This window comes from Equus quagga, chromosome 14 (assembly GCF_021613505.1).
Source record: "Equus quagga isolate Etosha38 chromosome 14, UCLA_HA_Equagga_1.0, whole genome shotgun sequence".
NCBI lineage: Eukaryota > Metazoa > Chordata > Mammalia > Perissodactyla > Equidae > Equus > Equus quagga.
Window position 1 is genome coordinate 36,567,385 of NC_060280.1, and position 12,589 is coordinate 36,579,973.

Below are 12,589 nucleotides of genomic sequence, written 5' to 3' on the forward strand. Positions count from 1 at the left end.
CATGTATGTTAAAAGCTCACTTAGAAAGCTGAAGATAGAGATGATTGATTGATCAGTGTCAGAGCTGGAAAGAGATCAACAGCAGAAGAGGAATTAGCTCTGGAATAGAAGAGGGACTACCTTACCTGAGATGGTCACAGGTATTTAGTTGAAATTGAGAGTTCAGTTCCTAGTTTTCTTTGAGCTAAGAGGCTAGATGTGGGGTAGTGATTTCAATGTGTGGCCTCCAACACTGGCTGTGCATTAGAATCACAGTGAATGTTAACACACTGCTTATCTCTGGAGAGTCTCATTTAGTAGATTCTCATTCAGGAACACCTCTCATACTTAAGAAGCCCCATGGTTGATTCTAATGAACAGTGAGATCTGATAACCGATCTAGAAATCAGCAACATTGAATTTTAGCCTCTGAAGATGGAAAAGTAATAGTATTACACTGGAAAGTGCAGCAAGGAAAGCTGAAGAAAGCTGCAGGGAAAATGGAACATTGCCCTTTGAATTAAGAGTCGCAATTTGTGAGAACAAATAAAAGAATGTTGTGTCATGTACTTCCTAAATCTAGAAATTTGTTTATGCCCTCTTTACCATGTCCTGATTTCAACATAACTTGCCTACTTAAAACTTCCAACTTTCATGATCACTACAAAGTGATCTGTAATTCAGCTAAAATTAAAATAAGCTTTGGGGAGAAAAATAAGGACCTAATTATATATGAAAAATTTAAAGATTCTCATGTAACAGCTTGTCCTAAAATAGAGAATTCTAGATTCTAGTTATATTTTCCCAGCTTTCTTTACAGCCTATTTAGCACCTAATAAATGCTTTGAGAGGTTTATACAAAATATTCAGGAAAATATAAGCAAGCATCTAACCATGTCTGCATGTAGAGATTAGCTGACTAAAGAGGAGATAATCTGGAGGTAGAAATGGAAAATCAGGCTATTGTCAAGAAAGGCCTGAACTTCTGTAAGAGTAGGAAGTTTTCTCCTAATCCTATATAGGGTCAGCTCCCCAAAATAATGGACACTTTGTTGGGCATGTAGGAAAGAGCAAGTTCAAGAATAAGGCAAAAAGTACCTGTGGGGTCCCCAGTGAGGGTTTGGAGGTACAACCCAAAGGAAGAGGAAGAATGCCTGGGAAGCATGGGAAGAGGGTATATACGCAGAAAAGAGTAAAGATGGTTACCAAAACTCACTTAATTCAACTTTTTGGTCCCACTTCCTCCTCTGAAACTAGATGTAAAGAGCTGACTTAGAGGGAATTAGGTGGACATCCTGATTTATCACCCCACTTTGGAACAACTGAGGTAGAGGTAGAGGGCTAGTCATTTTTACTAAATGGAACCATTAGCTTCCTACTTAGAATTCTAATTCTCTGGAATGCTTAGATGCCCAGCCACTTCAGTGTGTGTTCTGAAAGGTGTTTCACTTGAGAAACTTCCTTCAGTCAGTCCCTCACTTACCTTGAAATCCTGTGCAACCTGGTTTTTACGTCTTGACTATTTCATTACAATTGCTCTCCTGAGTATTATCAATGACTCCCTGCCAAAACCAGTGTGCTTTCCTTAGCCTCGTAATCTCTCCTGGCCCGTGTACTCCTTAAAGGTATCTTCTTTTGCTTTATGTGACAGTGCATGTTTTCCTGTGCTTCTGTGTTTTTACTTAGGAAGAATTAAAAAAAATTTAAAAATAATACCAGAAGTACAGAAAATGATGTCTTGTTTTGCATCGTCTTTCTTGTTCTATAAAGTAACAAGTGAATGAACAATTTGGTGTAGATCCTCCCCAAACTCTGAAAGAAATTCTTTTACAAAGTAATTTTTAGGAATTAATTGAGATCACATATGTACTGTTTTGCCTGTTTTTTCATTTACTTTATCTTTCCATGTTGATTAATGCAATTAGATCTGCATTTCTACCACAGTGTAATACTTCACATTACGAATGTAGCATAATTTATTTTGCCATTCTTTCACTGATGGATATTCAAGTTTCTAATTATTCGTAATTACAATGTGTTGCAATGACTGTCCCAGTACATACATCTGAGCAAGTTATTCTGAAGATTTTACAACTGGATAACTGCTGGTTCAAGGGTAATGTCTATTTAGAATTTTGACAGATATTGCCAAATTGTCCTCCATGGGTCACACCAATTTAGTCGTTCACTGACAGAGTTTTCAGAGTGCTTTGTTTAGCCAACCTCTTCCAACATTCATTATCCATTATCTTTTAGTTTTTATGTGCAAACAGCAGTCTTCCTGAGTTTGAGTATCCTTTCTTTTGTTGATTTGCTTTTGGTATTTTCATCAGGTTTTCTGCTAGTTTTTTTATTGTTACTCTTTCTCACTGACTTAAATTTTTAGAAGATAATAAACATTAAATCTATCTCTGGTCTCAATTTCATGGTAACATGTCTTGTAGCCTTTTAAATGTTTATCTAGTAAATTTTTTTCTCTGTAGCCTCTGGGGCTTGTCTTGCTTAGGAAGGACTTCCTAAGGTTTATAAAACAAACTTTCTGTATTTTCTTCTAGTACTTTGTTAGTATCTTTAATTCTTTTGAAATTTTTGTAAATGAAAATACTGAAGTCTATATTTCTCTATTTGAAATGTCACCTCTATAACAAACATATACATGTGGTTATTTCAGGCTTCTAGTTTGTTCCACTAATCTGTCTAGTTCTGTTCCAATACTACCCTGTTCTAAATACTCTAGCTTTATAGTTCTGATATGTATTTGGGTAAGTTCTCATTCTTTTTTTTCAAAAACGTTTTCGTTAACCTTGCACATTTATTCTTCCAGATAAACTTTAAAATCATCTTACCAATTTCTACTAAAAATTATATTAGAATTTTTACTTGAAATGCAACAAATTCAGTCTGAGGAGAATCATATCTTTATAATACTGAGCCTATTCATGCAGGGGCACAGCACATCTTTCCACTTCCTTGGATCTTCTGTAACATCCATAAATGAAGTTTTATGGTTTTTTTAATGTCAGTTTTACTCATTTGATAGGTTTATTCCTAGACTATTTCACCATTGTTCCTAATGTGAACGAGATCTTCCAAAAATTGATTATATCTAGTTTATAGGAAATCTTAACTCTGTATGTTGCTGATAGCTTACCATCTTACTGAACACGTTATTCTAACATTTAATGACATTCTACAGTTGTCTTAGATTTTCCACGTAAAGAATGCTATCATTTGTCTTAATTTCTTCCTTTCCAATTTCATACCTTATTTATCTTATTACTATTACTACAATGGGTCTAAAATTATCAGAACAATGCTGAATTACAGGAATGTTAGCAGATAACCTGGACCATGACATTAAATGTGCTATTTATTTCTGGTTGATACCCTTCATCCAGTTAGGTAAGCTTCCTTCTATTACTTGCTTAATGTGAATTTTATTTTCTTCTTTTTGAATCAGTAATAGATGCCAATTTTTCAAGTACTTTTTTAGTATCAATTAAGATCATATAGTTTTTATCCTTTAGCTATTAATGCAGGAAATTTTCATTGCTATATTGTCTAATGTTGACCCACCCTTGTACTGGTAGGATAAATCCAACTTGGTTCTCACATTATTCTTTAAATGTACTGCTGGCTTCATAGTTTCCTTAGGAATTTTTCATGTATGTTCATAAGTAAGAATGCACTACAAGTTTTTTTCCACTACCCTTGTTTAGATCTGTGAGGGTTATGCTACCTTCACAGTTGGGAAGAACTCCACTCTTCTCTATGCTTTGTTCCTGGTGACTTGTGTCAGGGATACAGAGGGCATTCTTTTATGATAAGCAGTTTATTAAGGCTTCCTAACACTTGAGCCAATTTTTTGAAATTTATACTTTCCTAAGAAAATTGTCCACATCAATTTTCAAGATTATTAGTACAAGTTTACACTAAATTCACTTTTGATTTTCAAAGTCCCTCATACCTACAATGTTCCCTTTGTTTCCTCTCCTTTTCTTCCTCAGATTTGCTAAGTGTCTACTTATTGTTCTTTTTCAATACCAGCTACTATTATGATCGACTGATTTTATTTTCTATTTCATTATTTCTTTCTTTTTTTTTTGGTGAGGAAGATCAGCCCTGAACATCTGCTGCCAATCTTCTTCTGTTTGCTTGAGGAAGATTATCACTGAGCTAGCAGCTGTGCCAATCTTCCTCTCTTTTGTATGTGGGACACCGCCACAGCATGGCTTGATGAGCAGTGTGTAGGTTGGTGCCCAGGATCTAAACCTGCAAACCCTGGGCCACCAAAGTGGAGCAGGTGAACTTAACCACTATGCCAGCAGGCGGCCCCTCATTATTTCTGCTTTTTATTTTTAATTCCTTTTAACTCTATTTTGGGAGACTTTACTTTCTCTGCTTTTCTTTTTTTTTTCTTGAGGACGATTAGCCCTGAGCTAACATCTGCTGCCAATCCTCCTCTTTTTGCTGAGGCAGACTGGCCCTGAGCTAACATCTGTGACCATCTTCCTCTACTTTATATGTGGGATGCCTGCCACAGCATGGCTTCATAAGTGGTACACAGGTCTGCATCTGAGATTGGACCTGGCAAGTCCTGGGCTGCTGAAACAGGGCGTGCAAATTTAACTGCTACGCCACCGGGCTGGCCACTACTTTCTCTGCTTTTCTGTTATCTGTTTCCTTTTCTGATCTTTCCTGCCATTTTTGTATCCTTTAAGGATGTGCTCCCTCACTCCCTCAGTAAGTTTATCCACACAACATAGCAAAAATAAAACCTTTACCATTATTATATAAGTGGCTACAAACACTGTATTAATTTGGAGTCAGTCATAATGGGTTCCAATTCCCCACCTCCTACTTATGTGATGTTGGCCAAATCTGAGCAGTTTCTTCATCTGTAAAAATAGAAATAACACAGATTAAGTTTGAAACAATTACAAATCATTTAGCATAGAAATTTGCCCATATCAATAACTCAATAGACGTCTGGTAAGACAAAAGGTCTCAGCTGCCCCATTTCTAAAGATGAGGAGATTGGGATGACTAATCCCAAATTCCCTTGCAACTGTGAAAAACTTTACTTTCAGCCTTTCAGTTCATCCACTAGACAATCAGCCGAACAACCCACCTACTCACCAGTTACTAAGCCCTTCCCTTGAACTAATTACTCTGGATGTTAGGAACACCAAGATGAATAATGATCCAGTCGCTACCTTCCAGGAGCTGAGAGTCCTTGTGGGGAAGGGATGAGGATCAACTGTTAAATAGGTAATTATAATACAATGTGATAAGTGGTCTAATAAAGACTGGGAATTCAGAGACTGAGTAGTATGTGTAGCAAAAGCAGATTTACGTTGGGAACCTAATTCAAGTACTTACTACTTACTAGCTGTGTATCCTCAGACAATTAACTTGGGTGCTTTATTTCTCTAACTGTAAAAAGGAATGGTAATACTATCTTGGGTAGGTTATATTAAGGATTAAATAAGAAAACTAATATAAAGCACTACCGGACTCATCATATGAACTCCCCATGGCAGTTATCATTAATATTACAAGATGCTATGGAAATGAAAAGAAAAGCAATTTACTCTATTTCAAGAGAAGAAAGGTAGGGTCAGGACAATTTCCCAAATATGTTCACAGAAGAAAAACCTGTAGAAAGGCAATAAGGATAGAAAAAAACAGGATGAGAGAAGAATCAAGGTGGGTGATGCCCTTGAAGGACAGAGAATGCTAATTTCTGTATTCCCAACTTCCAGCACAAAACCTGACCCATATATTTGCAAAAAATAGTGAATGGAAGGAGGCACGTTAACCTATAGGGTGGGAGAAAAAGATTTGGGCCAAGCTGTTGAAAGCAAACATTTTACAGTGAACAGAACCTTGAATTTGGAGTCAGGAGACGTGGAACAGTCTTTCGACTAAGGACCTGTGTTTTTATACTGGTTCTATTAACTTACCCGCTCTTTGGCCTTAGCAAATTACTGACAGCTTGAATCTCCTCACCTGTGAAATGGGGCTAGCACCTACCTTACAAAATTACTGTGAGAATTAAGAACCAAGCGACTATCAAAAGGCTCGGCACTAGCAAGCACTCAATGATAGCGGCTGCAGCTGCCACCTTCTCCTTGAGGTCTTTTTCTGTAATTGTGAAATGCTGGTAAGAACAGATGTTCCCCAATGCTCCAGCCGGCACTGAAAAGCTACACTAGGTTTGCCAAGGACGAAAGGCCCCGCCCGGCCCGCGCCACACAGGTCACCTACGCAGACTGCAGTCCTGGAGCCACCACGTGCGTCGCTGAGCCACGGAGGGCAAGACCGATGCCACGCCGTTACAGAGACAGGCCCCAGCCAGGTGGGGCGAGAGACCCAGGGGAAGTCCCCCGAAACCCGGCCCGCACCGCCAGCCGATTCCTCTAGAGGCGAAGCCTTGGAAAGGGTGACGGCAGGGAAGTCGGAAGTGACGCACAGTCGCGAGGAACTGGAAATGACCGCAGCACGCCGGAAGTTTACTTGTTTCCAAGGCGACGGCTCCTCCACCACTCCAACCAGGTGGCCCGAGTCCGGACGCTGGCAAGCGACTCGGAGGAGAGGGCCCCCGCCGACGGCGGTTGCCGCCACAGCGACTCGGGGGGAGCAGCGGCCGAAGACGGCGGCCGCCGCATTAGCCGTGGCGTGTGGAGGATAAACGGCCAACACGGCCATCGCGGCGGCCGGCCGGGGGAGAGGGTTAGCGAGGACTGGGAAAGAAGCCGGGAAGACGGCGACCACCGCTGCAGGGGCTCCCCGGGAAGAGGGAGCGAAGACGTCGGCTTCTCCCGCCGTGACTCGAGGAGGGTCAGCGAGGGCTTGGGCCACCGCCGCAGTGTGTTTCGGGAGGGGGTCAGGGGAGATGGTGGCCACCGTCCCGGCCCCTCTTGCGAGAGAGTACGGGGAGACCGCAACGACGGGAATTTAAGTGAAGTCGGCGGCCCCCGCGTCGGTGGCTCTGTGGAGCGAGGGAGTGTTGTTGGCGGCCCCAGCCTCAGTAGTTCCTGGGAGGGAGTAAGTGAAGACCGCGGCTACGCGGCCAGCGACTCCTCCGGGGTGAGTGGCGGCGAAGACGCCAGCCGCCGCCTCTGTGGCTTCTGGGAGAGAGACAGTGAAGACGAAGGTTTCCGCTGCAGGGGCTCCTGCGAGAGAGCCCGGGAGCGCGGCGGCCCCGGTCCTGGCGACGACGACGAAGACGGCCCCCGCAGTGGCTCGTGGGTGACAGCCCGTGAAGACCGCCGCAGCAGCAGGGGCCTGGACTCAACCCCTCTCCGGAGGGAGCGCAGCATGCCCGGGGTGCCGGGTTCGGGCCCCTCCACCTCTTCTGCGGAGACTGCAAACCCCGGTGAGTCGGACTGCTTCGCCGGCCCTTGCCTGTGCCACCCTCCTTTCCTCATTTCATCCCACCTCAACCTTAGCCTTTTCTGGCACTTCCCTTTCTCGGCTATCACTCCTCATTTCCCCTAATTGACCTTTTTTCAGTGGGCCCCAAAGCTGTGCACCTGTCCCCCATCCTCACTCATTTCAGCTTTCCTCCCTTTCTTTCCATCTGCATCATGCCTGAGACTTCTTGCCCGGATTGACATCAATTCTTGTTAAATCTTATGGGTCCTTTGAAGTTCTTCCTTGGCTTCTCTGCAGCATTGGACCCTGTGGAGATGACATTAGACCTAGTTTTCTTCCTTCCATTTCATTGACTCTCCTTTTCCTTTGCTGACTTATCTTTTATCTTCTCCTTAAATGTTGCTTTTTTCCCCTGGACAGTACCATCACTGGTGCTTTTTTCTTGTGATGTACTATCACTTCAACCCTACTGAGGACCCCCAAGTCTTATGTTATTCATACAATCATCCAGTAATATTTATTGAGTGCCTATTATGTGCTGTGTCTTAAAGATATATCAGTAAAGAAGACAGGCATATTCCTGACGTTCTAGTGGGGAAGATAAATACTGAACAAATAACGACTAGTGTGATGAATATTATAAAGAAGAGTAGAGCGCCATTGGCTCCAGTGTGGGGTGAGAACGGGTTTCAGAAAAAGCTACTTAGTACCAAGACACACCTAACACTGAGAGTGAACTCCAGATCTCTCCTCTGAGCTGCAGACTCATATGTACAACTCCCTTCTGGAACTCTTCCTTGGGTACCTCAAGATCACCATGTCCAAAACATAATTTTGTATTCATATGCCCTCTCCTTCAAGTGTTCACTGTCTCAATGTCACCACACCACTCAGGTAACTAAGCCAGAGTCCTTGGAGCTATCCCATTACCCTTCCCTTATTTCCACTTGCTATATCCATCCAAGTTCAGTTCATCTTATTTCCATAATATTTGTTGAATCTCTTTCCTTTTCTATTTCTACTACCACTCTCTTAGTTGAGGGTCTCAAGCTTTCTGGTGTAGACTTCTTACATGGTGTTCCTGAGTCTCTAGTCTTGCCCTTTTGCTGCCCAGTCAATGAATTCCCCCTACCACAATCAGCCGTATCAACTCAGCATTACAAATCTGATCATTCTTTTTCAAATCCCATGACTTCTCATGCTCTGCTCAAGTCCAACAAGTTCCACCATAGCCTGTCTCTTGTCTAATTGTAACCTCTTTTCCTTCCACTTTATGCTTCAGCAATAGGTTAGGATTTTTTGTGGTTTCTTCGCTGCACCTACTGTTCATGCTGTCTAGGATGCCTTTCCCTGCTCCCATTTTACCTGGGAAACTCCTGCTAATCCTTAAGATTTATCTTAGATGTTATCTTCCCCAGGAATCCTTTTCTGTTCCCCTTCCTTCTTACCCTTGTGAGCTAGAAGTCTTCTGTTCTTCCATAAGTTCTTAAGAATGTTTCTGTCATTGCTTTTAGCTCATTATTTTCTAATTTGTATTTGTATCTCTGTGAATTCCTTGAGGATAGAGGCCATGTCTTCTTCATCTTTTTATCCTCATTGTAGACACCAAATTAATGTTGAGTGGTTGGATAGGTGGATGAATGAATGAATTGGGATGCAATGTGGTGTGAAAACAGGCCAGAAAATTAGATGGAGCCAAACTATGAGAGGACAGAGCTTGTCTTACTGAGGGTTTGGGCTTTGTTCTCTAGACTAGCAGTGGATAACCAGAAGCAGTTTGGAGTAGAGGCATAATAAGGATAGTGTCTGTCTACAGTGGATTAGCGTGGTAGAACATCATTTATAGATATTGCTGTACTAGTTTAAAGGAGAAGAATGAAGGTCTGATCTAGGAGATTAATTAACATCATTAAACATTTATTAAGTGGTTTGGGGTTTTTTTTGTGCCTTCTTTGTTCCCTTCCTTATATGCGTATATCTTAATTGTTCTTCAAGGCCTTGCTGAAATGTTTCCTCCTCCCCCTTCTTAATTTTACCTGTACTCTCTTAGGACGTTACTGTCAGGTTTTTGATTTCAGTGAATTTATCCAAATAGATTTTAAAGTGTTGGTGGAAAGAAAATATATTACATCTATGTCTATCTTCCATTATGTTGTCACAGTACCTGCCACATGATAGATGGGCAGAAAGGATTTTTGAGTAAAATGTGTAGCATTTTGCTAAGGATTGTGTAAGATATGATTCCAGAGTAAGATTTGATTCCAGCCTTCAAGAAATTAACATTCAAATTGTAGAGAGAGGACATATACATAGATAAATAGGAATATGAGGTTGCATAGATTATCTGCCAGAAGTGTTTGTATGTTGTTTTCAAAAACAATTTTGAGGTCAGGAATCATGCCTGTTTATTTTGTTTAGGAAATGCTTTGATTGAACTCTGCTTCCTCCTCCAGCAAGTGTCTCTTCATACTTAGATACCTTTATTTCTTCTGGTTCACAATGCACATTAAAATATTTCACAGTACGGTACACCTGACAATGCAGTCTTGATGTTTGGAACTTAAATTATTTTAGACACTAGTTTGGAACTTAAATTATTGTGACCTGCCATCCCTTTCTTAGTGTAGGACATATGAGAAAGATAAGAAAAATATTGATAAAATATACGGTATCTGCCCATGTGAGATAAGGGTCTAGTAAAGTCTTTTTCACTGGGGAGTAGGTCTTTTTTACCGAGAATGCACTGGGCATATTTCAAGATGATAACTTTTCCCTGCCCCCTCCCAAAGACAGGTGATTTTTCTTGGCTTTTCACAGTGATAACCTGGTGGCGTTCTGAAGACAAAATCTATGAAAATGTGAGGGCCTCCTAAGACTGGCCTCAAGGAGTTGCTCAGTCTTAGGCTACCACATACCCAGCCCCTAGCAATTTGTCAAAATTGCCATTTAAGTTCTTCTAGTAGTTTATACCTCCAGTGGCTGCTGCTTCACATAAACTGAACTTGACTGTGTTTCTGTGTTTGCCTGTTTCTCCAGATTCAGGGTGACAGTTTACCCTGAGATAGATGTCAATTCTCTGATCAGTCCAAGAAAAGTCATTGATTTTCAGTTTGTTCAGCTTTTTTCCTGTATATGCAGGAATGATAACCTCTGTGCTCTTTTCATGTTAGAGCTGAGATGGAAGTCTGATTAAGATGTTAATCACAAACATCTTTGTAGTAAATTATTTGGAAAGCCAAAGTGATTTTCTGCTCTCTATTGAATCATTGCTTTAGTTTTTTTTTAGTTTTGTAATATATTTTAAGCAATTTGATTTTTCAATAGGTGTGAGGAAGAAGGTGCATTTTGGTAGCATATATGATGCAATACGAGCGGGAGATGTAAAGCGGCTTTCAGAAATAGTGGAACGTGGAGCCAGCATTAATGAAGTTGACATTCTCCATAAATTTACCCCTTTACATTGGGCAGCCCATTCTGGAAGTTTGGAGGTAAGAAGCTATATACGTTGTTAAACTGAGATAAGTTTACAGCTGTAAGTAATTTTGTAAATTTAGCAGACAGAACTGAGCTGTTATGCTAGGCACTGCAAATATTTTTTGTTTCAATTCAGTCTAATATTTGGGTGTTCTGATTACTATGGCTGTGTAACAAGTTATCCCAAAACTTAATGGCATAAAATAACCATTTATTTATGCTCAGGAGTGAATCAGGAATTTGCATCCCAGGGACAGCTTGTCTCTGCTCCATGATGTCTGGGGCTTCAGCTAGAAGATTCAAAAGCTGGGGCTGGAATCTTCTGCAGGCTTGTTCATCAGATTTCTGGTGGTAGATGCTGGCTGTTGGCTGCCACCTTAATTCCTCTCTGTGTGGGCCTTTTTGTGAGGTCTCCATCTGGGCTAGTTTGTGCTTCCTCACAATGTGGGTGCGTTCCAAAGGCAGACATAGAGGTGACATAGGGGATAACATAATACCTAGCTCTATCAAATCCTAACATTTTTGCTATAGTTGCTTTAGATTTTCAGAAAAGAAATGGAGTATTACGTATACAGTTGAAGTCCCTGAGCACTCCTCTCAGGTACCATTCTTCTCCTTCAACTCTAGAAACTCTAGAGATAACTATTACCTGAATTTGGGGTTTATTATTCCCATCTATGTTTTATGCTGTTATTACATATGGTTATATCATTGTTCTTAGTGAGATTTTATATAAATGACATCATCTTATGTGTATCATTCTACAGCTTGTTGGTTTTTTTTTTTTGTTCAACAATGTGTTTTTGGCTTTTAACTGTGTGGTTACATATAGTAGTACTCTAGTTAATTTCTTTCACCCACGTTGTAATAGTCTATTCTTAGACTAATATCAGAATTTATCCATTTTTTGATTGGTGAATATTTAGTTGCTTTCAGTTTTTAGCCAGTACATCAGTGCTTAGTGAATACTTTTATGCAGAGCTTCTTATTATTGGACCACGTACAAAGCCACCTGGAATTTTTCTCATGATTCAAGGTTGTGTGTGGGGAGCTTGTTTCAGCTACTATATTTCCCTAGCCTGTTGGCTGCAGTAGATCTGTTCACTGTGCAGTCTCCTATTTTTTTCCCCTGCTGCACAAACAGAGACTGCTTTCTATGAATATGCCTTCTCTGCGATTCCTTGTTTGTTTGGGCTTCTCTCCTCCTTGGAACCAAATTTGGTCCAGAGAATCTCTCTCCACCAGTTGGTGTGCCCGACTTAAACTGCTATAAACTTTCACTTTGGTCGTTTAGTGGCTTCCCCTTACCTGGGAGAAATGTGCCTTCATGAGTCTTTCTGCACTTGCAGCCCTGGATGGGTATTTTCTCTGCTGGTTCCTCCCGCATCCCTGTTAGATCTATACTTTGGCAGCTTTCCCATCTGTTTTGTGGTTTGAGTTTCACATGTCTCTTAGTTTCATCAAATATGGGGTTTTCTTCCTTTTTTTCTTTTTCTTTTTTTTGTGATGATTTTGAAGAGAGGAGGAAATACTTCTTTTACTCTGCCATATTCAAATAGGATAGGACTTCTTGATATACCATTTATTTCATGTCTTTCCTGGTATCCTTTCAGCTCTCTGATTACTCTCACTTAGTCTTCTTTGGTTAACCTACCCTGCCTACTCTATAAATGTAGGTATTCTTTATGCTTCTGCCAATGGCCTTGCTTCTCTTACCTTATACACTCTCTTCAGGCAATCTTGTAGACTTCCTTGG

At 40.8% G+C, this 12,589-nt stretch overlaps 1 protein-coding gene across 1 annotated transcript in view; it reads left to right on the forward strand.

Annotated features, from left to right (window-relative positions):
* Window positions 1–6,480: 6,480 nt before the first annotated feature.
* The window catches only part of ANKRD42 (ankyrin repeat domain 42), a gene marked incomplete at its 5' end in the record, with an annotated part of 48,972 nt that continues 42,863 nt past the window's right edge, over window positions 6,481–12,589 (forward strand). Inside the window, 2 exons of the mRNA XM_046638234.1 lie at window positions 6,481–7,360; window positions 10,684–10,847. Of these exons, the coding sequence (XP_046494190.1) occupies window positions 6,481–7,360; window positions 10,684–10,847 (1,044 nt within the window). The remainder of the gene's footprint in view (window positions 7,361–10,683; window positions 10,848–12,589) is intronic.